Source organism: Elephantulus edwardii, unplaced genomic scaffold (assembly GCF_000299155.1).
Source record: "Elephantulus edwardii isolate Elephantulus edwardi_28Jun2011 unplaced genomic scaffold, EleEdw1.0 scaffold00492, whole genome shotgun sequence".
NCBI lineage: Eukaryota > Metazoa > Chordata > Mammalia > Macroscelidea > Macroscelididae > Elephantulus > Elephantulus edwardii.
In genome coordinates, this window is record NW_006400242.1 from 369189 (window position 1) to 388850 (window position 19662).

The window sequence follows — 19662 nt, forward strand, 5'->3', positions numbered from 1 at the left end:
TAAATACATAATTTAAAATATAGATTTTTTTTTTCTCCCCCTTGACAATTACGGTGTTTACTAGGAAGTTCGAAATGCTATAACTCCGGTAAAAGCTCAATCAGGACAACTTCTGAAATGTGCTCACATACACCTTGCCCTTCTGTGTTGTGTCTTTAGGCCAATGCTACAAAGCTCTCAGTCCTGCCAATTTTGGCATCTCCCTCCCCGGTCCTCAAACAAACTTGGGCAAAGGCTCCTAACTCTGGTTTCATGAGTTTGCATTCCTAAGATCTGCTCTGTCTTATATGAGGTCCCTGGTTCTCTGCAGTTGTGGATGCTCCAGCTGATTAAGTTTTTTATTTGCATTGAAAATAATACATTGTAGATGTTGTTGTTGATTGCTGTTGAGTTGAGTTGAGCAAAAGACCTTAGCCTTTCTATAATAATCGTCATTTCACAAAGTTCATAGAGTTTCCAGAGACATGTTTTTACACTGAAATATATAGGTATAATTAGCATTCATTGCTGTCCACTTGGAACCAATTTATAGCTGACCTTGCAGTGGATTTTTAGAGGATTTTTAGATTAGATTTTTAATCACACAGGAAATTTCCCATCTTTCTCTGATGGAGCATCTGATAGATTCAAACCACTTTCCTTTGGATTGGCAGTATAAAACTCTCCACCCACTAGGCCACCAGAATTCTCCAAATGTAATAGCCTCATATAAAACATACTGAAAAAGAACCAAGCCAACACAACAACCAAAAAACCAACCCATAATATAGTATTAGGGGAATTCTGGTGGTGTGGTCCTTATTGTGTCACACTGCTAACACAATGGCTGCATGTCCCTAGTGGTTGAAATCCATCAGCACCACCACTAGTGCTTCTCGATCCTTTCTTCTCCTGTGATAGAGACTTCATTGGATGGCTTCTCTGTGCTAGAACTGACTCAATATCAGTGAGTGAGTGTGATATTAAATACTACATTAATGTATGTTATGTTGACTTTTCCTTGCAAGTTGTGGTACTTCCATATTTTATCAGGTTATTTGGAGAGTTGAAAAAAACATTACTTTTAACTTCATCCTAAGTTTGAGGTTGTTATGTACCAGTGAGTTGGAACTGACCGATTAGCTGGCCTTCTAGTGAGTTTTCAATGTCCATGAAAAGACTGGCTATCTTTATCCACAGAAGAAATATGTAGCAGTCTGTCTTTATCCTGTGGAGTAGCTGTTGGATTTTAACTATGAACCTTTAGTTTGGCAACACAGTTCCTTACCACTAAGCCACCAGAACTCTTAAGTAGACCTATAAATTAGTACTAAAATCTTAGAAACCACATCGGACTGACTTGAACTTTCTCATAGGGTTTCCAAAGCTATAACCTTTATGGAAGCAGACTGCTATATATTTCTTATGTGGAGAATCTAATCGGTTCAAACCACCAATCTCTTTGTTAACAACTGAACAGTTTAACCATTGCACCACAGTGCTTCTTACAACCTGCAACCAAAACACCCAGACCATTTACTTGAGTTTTACTCATTTACTGCCATTTACTTGAGTTTCACTCATAGTAATCCTCCATCTGGTGTTAGAGGCTGTAAGTGTTCACTGGGAAGAGACTAACCATCTCTATCTCAAGAAGTAGCTGATGGATTTTTGTTAACAACTCAACGTGTTAAGCATTATATCACGAAGGCCCCTTCCTTAGGTCATATCAAAATAAAGTACATAAAATTTTATCAACAAATATGATCATTTATCACATGCAAGCAAGATTCTGCTGAAAATTATCCAGAAACGACAGGAGTAACACATCAACAGAGAACTGCCAGATATGCAGGCTGGATTTAGAAGAGGCCATGGTATGAGGGATATTATAGCTAATGTTAGGTGGATCTTGGCAGAAAGCGTAGAGTACCAGAAGAATGTTTGTGCTCCATTGACTATGCAAAGCCTTTTGACTGTGTGGATCACAGCCAACTGTAGCTGACTCTGAGAAGAATGGGAATTCCAGAACATTTGATTGTGCTTATGCAAAACCTATACTTGAACCAAGAGGCAGTTAGTTGTCAGAACACAGCAAGGAGATACTGCATGGTTCAGAATCAGGATGTATTTTGTCTCCATACCTTTTCAATCTGTATACAGAACAGATCATCTGGGACGCTGGACTGTATGAGAAGAAATGTGGCATCAGGACCAGTGGAAAATTCAACAACACCCTACGTTATGCAGATGACACAACCCTACTTGCTGAAACTGAGGAGGACCTGAAGTGCTTGCTGCAGAAGGTCAAGAACTACAGCGTTCTATACAGATTGAAGCTCAACATCAAGAAAACAGAGATTCTCACCACTGGGCCAATTTTCAGCATCAATATGGATGGTGAAGAGATTAAGATATTTAACAGTTTTAGTTTGCTTTCCTCCACAGTCATCATTGTTGGTACCAGCAGCCAGGAAAATAGGAGACGAATTGCATTGGGAAAGTCAGCTGTCAGGGACCTCTCCTGAATACTGAAGAGCAACGATGTCAGTCTGGAGACTATGGTACACCTGAGGCGGGCTGTAGTCTTCGCAGTTTTGTGCTATTCCTTGGAGAGCTTGACAGTGACTAAGGATGATAGAAAGAGAATTGATACCTTTGAGCTGTGGTGCTGGAGAAGAGTGTTGAATATACCATGGGCTTCTAGGAGAACAAATAGGTTTGTCCTGGAGAGGGTGAAGCTGGGCTGCTCCTTGAAGTCAAGGATTCTGATGCTTCATCTGACATACTTTGGACATATTGCAAGGAGGGACCAGTCCTTGGAGAGGAACATCCTGTTTGGGAGAGTGGAGGGGCAGCACAGGAGAGGAAGACCCTTGATGAGATGAATTGATTCAGTGATTGGAGTAATTGGAGTGGGTTTGTCAGGGATGGTGAGGTTGGCACAGGATAGAGTGGAGTTTGGGGCTCTTGTACATGGGGTTGCTAAGAGTCGCAAGCGACTCAGTGGCACCTAACAACAGCAACAACTACTAGTTCAAACTGCTCTGAAAGAATTGGCAAAAAACAAGGCTCCAGGAACTGACAACATGCCAGTTGACATATTACAAGTTGTGTCAAGAAATCTGGAAAACAACCACCTGGTCAACTGACTGGAAGAGATCTATAATTGTTCCCATTCCAAAGAAAAGTGACCCAACAATGCAGAAATAGTCAAACAGTATCATTACTATCAAATACAAGCAAGATTCTGGTGATAATTATCCCAAAATGACTGGAGCAGTACATCAACAGAGAACTGCCAGATGTGCAGGTTGGGTTTAGAAGAGGCTGTGGCACTAGGGATATTATAGCTAACACTAGGTGGATCTTGGCTGAAAGCAGGGAGTATCATAGGATTGTCTATTTGTGTTTCATTGACTTTGGAAAGAGATTTGACTGTGGATCACAACAAACTGTAGCTGACTGTGAGAAGAATAGGAATCCCAGAACATTTGATTGTGCTTATGTGAAACTTACACTTGGACCAAGAGGCATTTGTCAGAGCAGAGCAAGGAGACACTGCACTGAGAATAATTGGATAAATTATATATATATTGCATTGAAGTAGATGAGGGAGAGAACAGTTTAAAAGCAATATATGATTGGGTATTATGGTTATGACAAGAGTCCAAAATGAAGGTTGCATAGTGGAGAGTTCTAGGGGGATTCGGGGAGGATTGTATACCAGTGAAGGAGATTTTCTTTTACATTTCAAAGAGAAGAGCGAATTGGGGGAGAGGGGTGGGCAGGGAGAAAACTGCAACAATGATTGAATGGAAATCCAAAATTCCTGTAAATGTTCATTAAAATTAAAAAATATTTGTAAAAGTTTCAGCCAGGAATGTATTTCAGTCTATATGCAGAACAGATCATCCAGGAGTCTGGGCTGTATGAGGAGGATTGTGACATCAGAATTGGAGGAAGATATATCAACAATCTGCATTATGCAGATGATATAACCCTGCTTGTTAAAACTGAGGAGAACCTGAAGCACTTGCTACAGAAGGGTAAGGACTGCAGCCTTCCATATGGATTGAAGCTCAACATCAAGAAGACAGTGATTCTAACCACTGGGCCATCTGGTAGCACTATATAAGATGGAGAAGAGATTGAGGTTGTTAGCAGTATCAGATTGCATTGAGAAAATCTGTCATGGACCTCTCTAGAGTGCTGAAGAGCAACGATGTCAGTCTAGATACAAAGGTGTGCCTAATCCAGGCCATGGCCTTTTCAATTACTTGTTATGCTTCGGAGAGTTGGACAATGACTAAGGATGACAGAAGAAAAATAGATGCCTTTAAGTTGTGCTGAAGAAGAATTTTGAACATACCATGGTCTGCCAAGAAAACAAATCATTCTCTCTTGGAGAGGGTGAAACTAAGTCTCTTTGGAGGCTTGGATTTTGAAGCTCCACCTCACTTTTTGCATGTGGCCAGGAGAGATTGGTCTTTGGAGAAGGACATCATGTTTGGAAGAGTAGGTGGACAGTGCAGGAGAAGAAGACCCCAGACCAGATGGATGGATATAGTAGCTAGGTCAAAAGGGGATAGGTGTTTTGGAGTTAATGAGACTGGCTCAGAATAGGGAAGGATTCAGAGCTGCTGTACATAGGGTTGCTATACATTGCAAGCAACTCAATGACACGTAACAACAGTAACATACCATGACAGGTTTGGAAGCAGGAGTGGCATCTACCTCCTAAGTAACATGCCTCCAGAAACTGAACTATGATAAATGTCAGTGGGTGTAGAGGGGCTTTAGTCCTTTTGTTCATGGGGTCGCTATGAGTTGTGCTTGACTTGAAGGCAATCAACAACAATAAATGGAGAAAAGATTGAAATTGTCAATGATTTCCTTTTGCTTGAATCCACAATCAACACCTTTGGTGCCAGCAATCTGGAGATCTAAAGACATGTGGCATTGGGAAAGTCCACTGTCAGGGACTTCTCCAGAGTCCTGTAGAGTAGTAATGTCAGTTTAAAAACTTAAGGTGCACCTGATTCAAGCCATAGTCTTTTCAGTTGACTACTGTACATCTGAGAACTGGACATTGAATAAGGATGACGGAAAAAGAGTTGATTTCTTTGAGTTGTGGTATTAGAGAAGAGTGCTGAATGTCCCTTGGAATGCCAAAAGAGCAGATAATGTGTTGGAGAAATTGTAACCAGAGTGCTTCTTGGAGGCAAGAATAGTCAAGTTTTGTCTCACAGTGTGCTTATTGTCAGGAGAGAGTGTTAGTTGAAGAAGGACATCATAATTAGAAAGGTGGAAAGTCAGTGAAAAAAAGTAAGACCCTTAGTGAGATTGATAAACCATCTGTGGCAGTGGGCTTATGTGTATTAGGGAGGATAGAGTGGTGTAGGATAGGCTACGGTCCAGATAATTTGTTCATAAGGTCCCTATGAGTCATAGTTGATGGCGCTTAACAAGAATAACAACATGGAAGTGGAAGAGATTTTGCTTGATAGTTTATTTTTATTTAATTATGGGCTCTCTGAAGAGGAGGGCAACCTCAACAACAAAACTAGAACACATTCTCTTCAGTTGGATCTTTGCCTTAAATTACCTCAGTGCTCTGTTGTTCAGAGCTCTTTCCTGTCACTGAACCAGTTCTTTCTTGCTATTTACATCCTCTTCCCTGGCCTCAAAAACTGTCCATTTGCTCATGACTTGTTGAGTTCAAGATTTGTATATTCAACTGGACGTAAGAATAGCTCTTTTCATATGCCTCACAAGGCAGCTCAGACAGCCCATTGCATGTAGAAATCATTCTCTCCAAACCCACATGTCAACTTCCTTTGTTTCTATCTCATCAAGACCACTGTTGTTCACTGAATTGTCCAGATCCTGATCATGATCTTCTCGTTTCCTTGACCCCTCCATTCTGAAGATTCTCCTAAAATAAATATATGTCAGGTTCATCTACTGACAACCTTGCTATATTATTTTACTGTTAGGTCTTATAAAGTCTTGTTGTTGTTGTTGTTATTGTTATGTGCCGTCGAGTCATTTGCAACTCATAGTGACCCTATGTACAACAGCCCTAAACTGTGCTCTATCCTGTGCCAGTCTCATTGCCTCTGACACACCCATCCCGATTACCCCAGTCACTGAATCAGTCCACCTCATAGGGGGTCTTCCCCTCCTGCGCTGTCCCTCTACTCTACCCAGCATGATGTCCCTCTCTAAAGACCTGTCTCTCCTTGCAGCATGTCCAAAGTATGTCAGACAAAGGCCCAGAATCCTTGCCTCCAAGGAGCAGCCTGGTTTAACCCTCTCTAGGATGAATCTGTTTTCTTGGCAGTCCATGGTACATTCACTACTCTTCTCTAGCACCACAGCTCAAAGGCATCAATTCTCCTTCTGTCCTCTCTAGTCATTGTCCAACTCTCTGATGCATAACAAGTGATTGCAAAGACCACAGCCTGTATCAGGCGCACCTTAGTCTCCAGATAGACACCGTTGCTCTTGAGTACTTTAGAGAGATCCCTAACCGCAGACTTTCCCATTGCAATACATTTTTTTATTTCCTGGCTACTGGTGCCAAGAGTGTTGACCGTGGAGCCGAGCAAACTGAAGCTGTGAACAATCTCAATCTCTTCGCCATCCATCCTGATGCTACCGATGGTCCAGTGGTGAGAATTTTTGTCTTCTTGACATTGAGCCTCAGTCCATATTGAAGGCTGCAGCCCTTGACCCTCTGCAGTAAGTGCATGAGGTCCTCCTCAGTTTCAGCGAGCAGGGTTGTGTCATCTGCATAACGCCTTAGCTACCATTATTTCTGATTTTCAGGCTTGCCTTTTCAACCATTTGCCCAACTCTAATAAAAATGGTATTTCTAAGATACATAATGGTCAGTATCCTATTTAAGCCTTTTAAGTGTTCAGTTTTGGGGTATAAAAATCTTTTTGATATCTTAACATGACCTATAAAGCCCCCACAGTATATTATTTTCAGGTACTCTTAGCTTTATGCAACTCCTCTTTTAACTTGGTTAACTGTTAAATATTACTTAGCTCTTGATTTAGATAGCAGTTTCTCAGTGAGTATGACTGTCACTCCCATTTTATTTTGCCATCAATCTTGTCTGTACCTATAATCTTGACATTATGCCCATGCCTTGTTATTACTGTTACCTTAAACCTCTTATCTTGGAACATGATACGAAGTAAATGGTTTATTTATCATTTTTTCCACTTAATGACACATAAGCCCACTACCACAGATGATTTTTTAAAAATTCATAGCATAGTTCCCTAATTTGTGAATGAAAAGCTGTAGTAGAATCTCATTTAAGAAGAGTTTTCCTTCACTGTAGGGAGCAAGAGAGCTAATAAGAAAATAGAATTTTAGCAGGATTAGTTAATAAAGCAGCTAGTTCATTCCAGGTCAGTATACATCTGACAGATGATACTTGGAATTACCGATATGCAGTTTATTTCCTTAAGCATAAAAATGATGTATTGATTTAGAGTTTGGATTCTGGAATAGGAATGAAATTGGTCCAGATTATCGCCACAATTTTTTATTGTTTCTCTGATACACCACTCTTTTGAGTCTCGTTTTCTACAGTTATAAATGAGGGTATTAATAATCTCTCTTTCCTAGATGATATGAGTATTCAGTGAGATAATAGATAAAAGGCATTTAGGTTAAGATTTTGCACATAACTTTAAAGGACTTGAACAACTGAATTGAAAGAAAAAGGTATTTAAGGTCCGTGAAATGAGCAGAAAATGGGACATGGGGGCACAGGGCTGTGAGCATCCCTTTGAAGGGCAAGAGGGAGTGAGACAGACACAACTGCTTACTGCCCCAGAATAGAAGTTAAATAAAGAGCCTGTAGCCCAGCTTTTAAGCTAACATTGTGAGACCATCAGCTAGAAAATTCATTTAAACAGAACAATCAATTTCTTGAGTTTCTAATTAACTGAAATATACTATAAATGATTTTTTTACCATGCATTGCATTTTTTACATTCTTTTCCTAAGAGTACTGTTTTTTTGGAATGCTAATAATTGAACATAATTGCTGAATAAATATCCCTCCAAAGTTCTATTTTGAGTCTAGCCATTATTTTTCTAGTTAGAGCTACAAGTATAGGAAAATTTGCTTTCTTTACAAAGTTCATAGAATTTGTTTTTGTTCTTCACAGAGATTGATTTTTCTAGTCTCCCTAGTTTACACTTACTGTTACTGACATGGAACTGACTCATAACTGACTCTCCAGCAGGTTTTCAGAGGCTGTACATCACACAAAAGGACAATAGTCATCTTTCTTCTTTGGAGCAGCTGCTGAATTTGAACCATCTGCCTTTGGGTTGGCAGCACAATTCCTTACCCACTAGACCACTAGAGCTCCCTCTTTGTGGATATACAAATCTTAAATTTTTTGCTCCTGCTCATGTGTATATTTTTTTTTTTGTGGTAATGAAGTTAAAAGATTTTTTCTTTTTTTTTGGTAAGTGTACCAAAATCTCTGTGTGTGTGTGTGTGAGCTTATCTTTCAGTATGATGTCCCTCTTCGTAGTTTGACTTTGCCATACAAATGGATAGGAATATGTGAATGGGATGTATTAGCCAGTCCACAAGCAGATTGGCTAATCTCGCCATTAAATTGAACAGTCTAGCAACAGAAATATTAGACCTTCTCCTCCCTGGTGAAAAGAAGCAAGAAAGTGTAGGTTGCCCTATGAGACCAGATGTTTTTGCTCCACCTACACCTACTGTTAGATGGAGCCTCAGAATCCTTGCCTCCAAGGAGCCATCCAGTTTAACCCTTTCCAGGATGAATCTATTTATTTTCCTAGGAGTCCATGGTACTCTCAATACTCTTCCCCAGCACCATAGCTCAAAGGCATCAATTCTCCTTCTATCCTTCTTGGTCATTGTCCAACTCTCTGATGCATAACAAGTGATTGCAAAGACCATGGCCTGTATCAGACGCACCTTAGTCTTCAGAGAGACACCGTTGCTCTTCAGTACTTTGGAGAGGTCCCTAACAGCAGACTTTCCCATGGCAATGCACCTTTTAATTTCCTGGCTACTGGTGCCAAGAGTGTTGACTGTGGAGCCGAGCAAAATGAAGCTGTGAACAATCTCAATCTCTTCACCCTCCATCCTGATGCTACCGATTGGTCCAGTGGTGAGAATTTTTGTCTTCTTGACATTCCATACTGAAGGCTGCAGTCCTTGACCCTCTGCAGCAAATGCATGAGATCTTCCTCAGTTTCAGCAAGCAGGGTTGTGTCATCTGCATAACGCATACTGTTAATAGATCTTCCACCAATCTTGACCCCACATTTCTCCTCATAGATCCCAGCTTCCTGAATTATCTATACTACATACAGGTTGAAAATGTATGGAGAGAGGATGCATCCCTGGTGTATGCCCTTCTCAATTTTGAACCATGCAGTGTTCCCTTGCTCTGTTCTGACGACTGCCTCCTGGTACAAGTATACGTTTCGCATTAGAACAATCAAGCGTTCTGGGATTCCCATTCTTCTCAGAGTCAGCCACAGTTTGTTAAGATCCACACAGTCAAACGCCTTTGCATAGTCAATGAAACACAGGTAGACATTCCTCTGGTATTCTCTGCTTTCAGCTAACATCCATCAGCTACAATATCCCTAGTACTATGACCCCTTCTAAACTCAGCCTGGACTTCTGGCAGTTCTCTGCTGATGTGCTGTTCCAGTCGTTTCTGGATAATCTTCAGTAGAATCTTGCTTGCATGTGAAATCAATGAGATTGTTCTATAGTTTTCTCACTCTGTTGGGTTACCGTTCTTTGGGATGGGAACAAATATAGATCTCTTCCAGTCAGTTGGCCAAGTGGTCATTCTCCAGATTTCTTGCCACAACTTGGTGAGCACATCCAGGGCAGCATCTGTTAGCTGAAATGTGTCAATTGGTATATCATCTATTCCTGGAGCCTTATTTTTTGCCATTTCCTTCAAAGCAGCCTGAACTTCTTTCATCACCATAGGCTCTTATTCATATGTTGTTTCATGAAATTCTTTTGTGTCTGCCAATTCCTTTCGATACAGTGATTCAGTATGTTCTTTCCGTCTTGTTTTAATACTTCCTGGATCATTTAGCATTCTGCTGAAAGTATCCTTGATGATAGCATCTCGAGGTTTGAATTTGTTCTTCAGTTCCTTGAACTTAAGCAATTCTGAGCGAGTTCAGCCCTTTTGATTTTCTGACTCCAACTCCTTGCACATTTCATTGTAATGTTTTGCTTTTTCATCCTGTGCTGCCTTTTGAAATCTTCTATTCAACTCTTTAATATCTTGGATTCTTCTTGTGCTTTGGCTTCTCTGCGCTGCAGTGCAATTTTCAGAGTCTTCTGACATCCATTTTGGTCTTCGCTTCCTCTTCTGTCTTTGCAATGACTGTTTGCACTCTTCTTGGATGCTACCCTTTATAGCTAACATATTTTGGACATTTTGTGAGGAGAGACCGGTCCTTGGAGAAGGACATCATGCTTGGGAAGGTGGAGGACAGCGCAGGAGGAGAAGGCCCTCTATGAGGTGGATTGATTCGGTGACTGGGATAATCAGAATGGCAGTGTCAGAGACAGTGCAATTGGCACAGGACAGAGCAGAGTTTAGGGCTGCTGTACATAGGGTCGCTATGAGTCACAAGTGACTTGACAGCACATAACACCACCACCACCACCTACTATAGCAGCAGCCATAACTGAACTAGAAACCTGATGTGAAATGGACCTTGGGATTACTGTATCATTGGAACTGTAACTAAGAACCTTTGTCCCAGTTTGTTGGACATCTTTGAGTGAGCAGCCATAATTTGCAGGACTGAGAACTTTGTAACAGTGGTCTTAAGCCATGAGGTTCAAGGCTGAGCTTCATACATGCACTTTTCAGACGCTGTCCTAACTGTGTTCTGCTACTAATCTTGATTATAATCTTTTGACTTCCCCAACATTGTTCTGTGTGGTCTGTGAGCTATCATATTGGATTTTGGACCCAGCTGAGTAGTAAGATTGGTGCTGAGATGAGTAGGAGAAGGGTTAGGAGTGTGGGGAACATGTACGACCTCATGTTCGACCTTGTTTTTGTGGTATTGATGCTATTGACTGAAACTGTTCCCATTTGTGAAGTCAGTTAACATCAGATATGGCCATCTCCTCATGACCTTTGCATTTTTTACACTGTGGTACTTGTAAACTGTCTTAATTTCAAAACAAGAATATTAAAAGTAGTAGCTGTAAAGAATAGGAATTGATTTTTTCACCACTGGAGGCTAGAAATCTACATTAAATGTGTTGTTAATGCAAGACCCTCACTGTATGTGTCTCAAAGCTTTAAGAAACTGCCAACTATGCTTGTTTGACATTCCTGAGATTATGCATTTGTTTTCCTTTGTCTTCCCATGGTGTCCTACCCTGTGTGTATTTCTCTGGGTTTATTCTGATCTTATTTTAAGATACCACCCAGGAATGATTCATTTTAGGTCCCATTTTACTCCAGTATGAGCTCATTAACATAGAAAAGAAAACTGTTGAAAAGTAGGTTTGTACTTCATCCATAACACAAATGTAGGAAATGTACTAGACTATGTGTTCAGATTTGTTGTGTCATACACTACTATAGTGTGGACTAGTACGTTAGGCTAAAATTATTAGTATTTATGTACTTTCTGTTTGAAGAGATCTGACGTGCCAGATACTGTTCTAGTCAGATGCTTGCCTTTCATCTTATTGTAATTTGTAATCATGAAGGAGGTTAAGTCAGTGCTTATAGTCTTTCCTTGAAATGTACCTTAATTAACAACAGTTTGTAGTATAGATGTGATGTTGTTGTTAGGTGCCATCAAGTTGTCTATGACTCATAGCGACTCTGTGAATAACAAATATGAGCTTTCCCCTATCTTGCACCATAGTCATGTTCTCTGATATGCTCCAGCCCATCGTTATAGTTACTGTATTAATCCATCTTGTTGAGGGTCTTCCTCTTCTGTCTGTGACTCTCCACCTTTCTTAGCATGTGGATATGATAAGTTTATGTAAAAGATTTTGAAAAATGAAAACCAGCCAAATCCTACATAACAAGCCCAGTGTGGGTGTGTTTTGTTGTTGTTTTTCTTTACATCCCCTCCTCCCCTCTGCCAGAGCTGACTTTTTTGAAGATGAAGCAATTGAACAAGCTTTGAAGTATAAACCTTGGTGGACTGATACATATTCAAAAATGATGACTTCTTTGGGACCAACGCAGGAGCAAGAAAATCATGCTACATATGGTAAGAAACTTAAAATTAGGTTTACTTGTTTAATATCTCATAATTTACCAAGTTAATTTTCTTTTCTATTCAGTAAGCATTATAATCACCTCTAAAGCAAAAGCATGATTTTTTGCTTTGTTTGATTTGGAAATAGGATCTTCATTTATGTAAAAACAGTGAGGTGTCAGTATCTTACCTCTCTTTGTTCCATAAGGAAGAATAGTCTCTATCAACAACATCCATAATATAAAACTGATTCCTATGAGTATGGTATGTCCCTATGCTCCTTGTACTTGTAGAAATAAGTTGTGACACATATCATGCCTCCCAGGTCTCTCCCTGCTTTTTACTGCTGGGTAGGTTATTTGTTGCAATAAGCGTGCAGAATTCATAAGCAATAGTTATGCTTATGAGATTTATTAGAAAAGTTAACAGGTTATAATCAAGACTGGAAACAGGATCTAATTCTTCAGTCACAACAGCTTCTCAAGCATGTTCACAGGCCCTTTGTCCTTCAGCCTTTTAGCTTTAGGGCAGCATTACAATTGTCTCTTAATGCAGCTATTTATGGCATCTTTCTCCCACTTCTCCAGCAAGTTTGAGAATCTCTGGTTTTGTGCTACTTCCTGATAACCTATATTTCATGTTGGTCTCTGACTCTTTACTGCTGCTTCAAAGTCTTGAGCTCTTTCTTTCTCATGCAGAAATCTCTCTGGTTCAAAGGACTTGTGGTGCATTCTCTGCTTCTTTCTTGCTTACAGTAAGAATCCCATTTTTTGCCACTGACCCTGCTCAATTTAAATCTAGTAGGATGACAAGGCTGACTAGTTCCTACATTCTATAAACCTTGTGTGCATGTTAATATCCAAGAGGTATTATTTACTCCATTGACATCATTAGCATAACCCCCCCACCCGGTCATGTGATAAAAGAGAAAACAATGGCTGAGAAAGTAATTTTTAAAAAGAAACTCCTGAGTGAGAAATAACACTCAATAATAGACTTACTTTTCCTGGAGAAATAACACGTAGTATATTTGTAATTATTGAATAATTTTGAGAGATCTGAACATTCCTCTTGGTAACATTAGTAATGTCTCTTCAATGAATTAGTTATGTCCTCCCACAGATAGTTTTATGAGGAAGCCAGAAGTTGTGCTCATATCTTTACTTTAGAGATGACAGATGGAAACTTAACATAAAAGTTGTCCTCAGACGGTAGGCCAAATGTTATCCACAGAGAGTCCATTCTTAGATGGCCTTTTTATTACCGCCTTCTCCAAGTGAAACACTGATAAACTTAAGTTTATAAATTTAAAATATAACAGATCAAGAATACAATGCATACATTTTCTTTCATACTAATTTGGCTTTAATGTAGAAATAAAATTTAATGTTTAAGTGAAAGGAATGCACATAGACATAAGCCCACATAGGCACATGGACACATAACTTTTCAAGAATATTGTTTTTAGATGCCATTGAGTCAACTGTGATTCATAGCAATCCTTTGAACAGCAGAGCTGAACCTTACTTTATCCTGCTTCATCCTTATGATCTTGGATACGCTCAAGCTCTTTATTTTAGTTACCATGTATGTCTTCTTGAGGGTCTTGCTCTCTTTCTCTGACCCTCCCCCCACTCCAGTTTGATACTTTTTTCTAAGAAAAGACCTCTCTTCACAATATGCCCAAAGTATATGAAACAAAGATTCATCATCCTTGCCTCTAAGGAGTACCCTGATTGTATTTTCTCTAAGACACGGGGTATTCAGTACTTCACCACCACAACTAAAAGGCATCAGTTGTTCTTCTGTCATCCTTATTCATTGTCTAAGATGTATAGGAAATGATTGAAAAGATCATGACATGGATCCGACTCACCTTAGTCTTCAAACTAACATCTTTACTGTTTAGCATTTTAAAGCAGTTCTTTTCAGTAGATTTTTCCAGTACAACATGCTTTTTGTTTTCTTCACTTTTACACAGAATCTCTTAAAGTCAAGTTTCTTTTTCTGAACATAACCACTATTTAAAAAATTGAAGCACTCTTTTGTTCATTAAAAATATGTTATGTCATATTTTTTTACAAAAACTTAACGAAAGATGAGATGGCTGTCTTGTTACTCTCCTAGAGAGAAAATAGGCTTCTTGCATCAACAGGGCTATATGTGGCCAGGGTTGCAGGCACTTCAGCACAGAGTCTTTCGCTGCAGGTAACACCACCTTGGTTATTCTTTAGGAATGGGGAAAATGAGGTCCAAAGAGTGTGTCTGTCTCAGAGTTCAACTCGGGGTCTCTCTTCTCCAAAGGGTGGTATGAAGCAGGTTATAGCTTTCCTTTTGCAATCTGTAGCCCAGGGTCACATCCCACAGTACCGGATTAACCCAAGAAGAAGCATTGTGTAGGTTGGCGTAAAACTGCACAGCATTCCCAGGGCATGCTTGTGGACTCCTCTGAGTTTCAGAGCAGTTAGTTGCAGTCTTCAAGGAGATAATGGAACTGCAGAGACAGCTGTACCGAATTGAAGAATACAGGCAGTATCTATGAACAGAAAGATGATTATAATGAGATGGCTGTAGTGAATGCAATGCAGAACACATAGGGCCTTGTGAGAATCCTTGATTCAGTTGCTGTTGACCCAGATTAGTAGAAGCAGGAGACAGTAGAGGGTCAGGGACCTAAGTCCCTGCCATAAGGTAGCAGAGGGATGAGGCTGAAGGACTGATAAGGCAAATGAAGAGCCACTCAGTGCAGCTGCACCACACACAAATCAACAGCTGCTAAACAGCCCTGAGTAAGTGCGGCAGCCATGGTCTCACACAAGAAGGCTGCAGTGAGGAGCACATGCTGTGGCTGGGTGAAGCACTTTTTAGTGTTGTAATGTGACGTCGAGTTGCCTGCGATTCATAGTGACCCTATGTACAACAGCCCTAAACCCTGCTCTATCCTCTGCCAATCTTATTGTCTCTGACACATCTATCCCATTACCCCAGTTAGTGAATCAATCCATTTCATTGAGGGTCTTCCTCTCCTGTGTAATGGCTGTTGTTTTTGTTAGCTGCTGTTGAGTTGGCACTTGTTTTATGGAGACCGTAGGCACAAGAGAACAAAGTGCTGCTACATCCTATATTCCTCTATAATTTGTGATGGATTGGACAATTATGTTCTGTAGGGTTTTCATTGATTAATTTTTGGAAGATATTAACAACTAAATATTTATTAAACATGTACACATCAGCTCATTTGTGCTCTATTCTTACTATTTTCAGTTTAGGCAGTTTATTTTCAATTTAGGCTAGTGGTGAATATGTGTGCCACCAACTCAAAGGCTTGTGGCTTAAATCTAACAAGTTTTGCTCTGTGGGAGAAGGTTAGCAGTTTTCTCTCACATTATTTACTTTCTCTGAAAACTTGATCAAGGGTCAGCTATGAATCTGTTCTAGTCAGGGTTTGACCAGGCTGCTCCTTATAGGCAAGAATCTAAGGCTCCATCTGATATATTTTGTGCATGTTGCATAGAGGGACCAGTCCTTGGAGAGGGACATTATACTTGGGAGGGTGGAGGGACATCGCAGGAGGGGAAGACCCTCTATGAGATAGATTGACTCAGTGACTGCACTAATAGGTGTGTCGGAGACAATGGGGTTAACTTAGAATAGAGCAGGGTTCAGAGTTGTTGTACATAGAGTCACTATGAGTCGCAGGCAATTTGATAGCCCATAACAACAACAACTTCTCACCAGAAAGAACTTGGATTTTATATTTGATGCTAGTTTAAGGGTCAGAGACATCACAAATTTTCAGGTGTAAAATATTACCGTTACAATTTAGAGAGTTAACTCTTTATTTCCTGTATCTGTGCTTATTTTGTTCAAACTTATGTGGTCAAGAATATTAACAATTCTGAATCTGTTTCCCCTATTTCAGACATGGGTCTTAATGAGGTAGTGTGGTAGAAAATAGGTGGTTGTGTAGTTGAATTTTTTCATCCACAAGGGTGAGCTAGTTTGTCCTGCATATCCAGAGAAGACATTACCTAAAATTCTGACTTCTTTTACATGGATACTTTGTAGATTGTTCTTACTCTTTGTTTGTGTGTGAGTGTATGAGAGACATTGAAGGTTGTGTGTGAGAGAAAGAGGTATTATACGTTGTTCTTTATGTGTGTGTGAGAAAGACATTGAAGTTTCTGGAGGAGTGAAAGAGAGAGAGAAAGGTATTTTAGGTGGTTCTTACTCTTTGTGTGTGAGGGTGAGAGACACACATTATAGACTGTTCTTACTCTGTGTGTATGTGTGAGAGAGGCATTGTAGATTGTTCTTAAACTATATATAAACTATGTGTGTATGTATGCTGGATACATTGTAGGTTCTTTGTATGTGTGAGAGAAAGCTAAATAGATTGTTCTTCATTTGTATGTATTTGTGTGTGAGAGACATTATATATTGTTCTTAAACTGTGTTTATACTGGATGCATTATAGGAGGTTCTTACTCTGTGTTTGTGTTTGAGTTATTGTAGATAGTTCTTACTCCATTTCTCTGTGTCTGTGTGTGCGCACGCAAGTGTGCGAGGGGGGTATTTTAGGTGGTTCTTACTCTGTGTGTGTGTATGTGTATAGGAGTGTATGTATGAGAGAGACACATTGAAGATTGTCTGGTGTGTGTGTGTGTGTTAGAGAGAGAGAGATATTGTAGGTTGTTCTTATGTGTGCGTTTATGAGACATTGAAAGTTATCCTGTGTTTTGTTTTATGTGTGAGAGAGGTATTGTAGTTTGTCCTTATACTTTGTGTGTGTGTGTGTGTGTGAGAGAGAGAGAGAAAGTATTGTAGGTTCTGCTGGGTACATTGTAAATTGTTCTAACTCTGTGTGTGCTTTATACAAGGCATGTCCTATCCATTAACTCTCTACATATAACAGGATGAATGATACAGCCAGCTTATTCTTTAACCATTGGGCTACCTGACGTTTCATCAGACATTTGGCATATATCCAGATCAGTGCTGCAGGAGCAATCATAGTCAACATGGCTATCTCATTGATTTAGTAAAAAAATCAGTTTTAAAAGAAATTACATGATTTAAGGCAGAAGAGCTTGAGCTCTATGTTAACAGAAACTCTTTACCAAGTATAGTGTTAAGTATATAGCATACTGGCTTAATAATTATGGGTCTAGGGTTTAAATTATTGCTCCAATTTAAATTAGTAAGTGATCTTGTAACTACTCAGGGTTGCTGCAGAAATCCTGTAATACCTAGCTTACAGAGTTTATGTGATGATTAAATGACACAATGTGCTTAAAATCCTTAGCATAATTGGTAAGAGACACAGTAATCAGTGGCTTCTTTGTAAAATTACACTTTTTGCACATTGATAAAAGTTTCTAAGTGAAAGGATTTTTTTTGGGTAAATTTAGTGAAATTTTACAGAACAAATTGGTTTTCTATTCAACTTATACACATTTTGTTTCATAACATTAATTATATTTTTTATTATTTTTGTGTGCATGTACCGTCAAATCAGATCTGACTGGTACAGGAGGAGATTGTCCTTCCTTCCCTGGCAGAGCATCTCGTGTATTCGAACCGTTCGCCTCTGGGATTGTAGTTGCAGCTCCCCTCATAACATTAATTATAATCTCAGTGTTTTAACAGCCTTCTTCCCATTTCTGCCCTGTGTTTCATTCCTATTTTCTTTCATCTTTCTGGCATATCCCTCCCTGCCTTCAAAGCTTTATCCCTGGGCAAATGGTCCTTTTTCATCTTTTATGGTTGACTTTTCTAAAGAATGCTTTGTACAATCATCTTAATGTTTTTTTACCTTGGTGTTGGGACAGACCAATATTTGACTCTACAGTTAGTTTTCAGAGGCAGCAAATAGCTTGAAAGGAGATTGCTTATCTTTCTGCAGAGCTGCTGTTGGTTTTGAATCTCTTGCCTTTAAGATCACAGAACATCTTTTTTATTTTTTTAATATTTTTTTCCCCTTTTTTTCCTTACATTAAATACATCAGTAAATCAGCAGTTGCATTCTGTTACCACGGTTGTTATGTTGGGAGAGGGGAAAAAGGGGGGACAAAAAGGCAAATGCTTTCTTAGAAGAAAAAAAAATACCACCCAAAAAGACAACCCCCCTTAAAAAAAAACACAACAGAAAAGTGAAGAGCTCGGAAATACAAACCTAAGATCCCCAAGCCCAACAGAGCTTGAAAGTAAAAGAGCTTATAGGAAGTAGAGAGATGGCAGCAGATAGGCCCAGAAGCTAAGGCCAATCCTGTTCCTAATGGTAGGAGGGCAGAGAAGAGGGGAGAAAAGCCGGAGGAAATGGATTCCCAGTCCCAAGGCAATGAAGTATCTTCACTCCTGCTCCATGGATAAAGGTGGGCGAAAAAGAACTTCAGTTTCTTTTGAAGAAATAAAATTTAAGAAAGCCATCCTAGTTCCTCCACTTTGGGGGCTAGAAGGTGCTGGGGGAAAAGGAGGAAAATATATGTTTCAGGGCCATGGGAACTAAGGCTGCCCCTGGGAAAGGAGAGGAATTGAGGCCTAAGTGGAAGAACCTAAACTGGGTCCTTCAAAATCTCAGCTTCATGGATTTCTCAGCTGCTCTGGGATAGAAGGCAGTCTGAAAGCCAAAAAGGCAGACAATCTTGGTTATTTTGATAATCCCATCTATCTTCTTCTAATCTTAGAGCTAGGATCAAAAAAAGTAGGAGCCTAAAGTTCTCTCTTGCCTTGATGGCTTCCCACAAATGTCCTAAACACACCTGATGAGGGATATGAAGAGATGCTAGAGATCTAAAAAGGACCACTGCCCTCTGATGGTGTTGAGATAGTTGTGAGGTACCTTTCAGTGCTAGTTATTGCCTGTCCACAGAACAGGTGGTATAATATAAGGGGGCCACAAGAAGACCTCTGTGATATTAGCCCCTAGTGGTACAAGGATGCAGTAGGGATGGGGATAGGATGGAACGACTAAACTGAAGATATTAACAAAGGAGAAAAGTAATAGGGTCTGATGCGAAGTAGGGTATAGAAGAGACTGTACAGTGGGAACAAAGATCACACCTATTTACAGGAAGTAGAAAAGACATGGTAATGCATATCAAATTGAATGTGAACCCTAGAAAGAGAGAAGACTCTTCCCTCTGACCTGGCCCTTTTTCACTTTCCTTCTTTAGCTTATGCTATGAGGAGTATGCTGAGACTGCTCCTCAGTTGCTTAGTTAATTCTCTAAGAAAGGCAATTCTCCATGTAAGAGCTAGGTGGGCTAGACTACAGGTTAAGAGTAAGAGTTAGAGGAGGCTAGCATGAAGTTGGGCATAAACACTGTTCTCTACAGCCCTTCCCAATACTTCATATATATTGGATTCCATTTAATGAAGGGGGGG

General features: G+C 39.8%; 1 protein-coding gene across 1 annotated transcript in view; it reads left to right on the forward strand.

Annotated features, from left to right (window-relative positions):
• SHQ1 (SHQ1, H/ACA ribonucleoprotein assembly factor) overlaps positions 1-19662 on the forward strand; it is a 279818-nt gene that overhangs the window by 80372 nt on the left and 179784 nt on the right. Inside the window, exon 6 of the mRNA XM_006903000.1 lies at positions 12161-12288. Within this exon, the coding sequence (XP_006903062.1) occupies positions 12161-12288 (128 nt within the window). The remainder of the gene's footprint in view (positions 1-12160; positions 12289-19662) is intronic.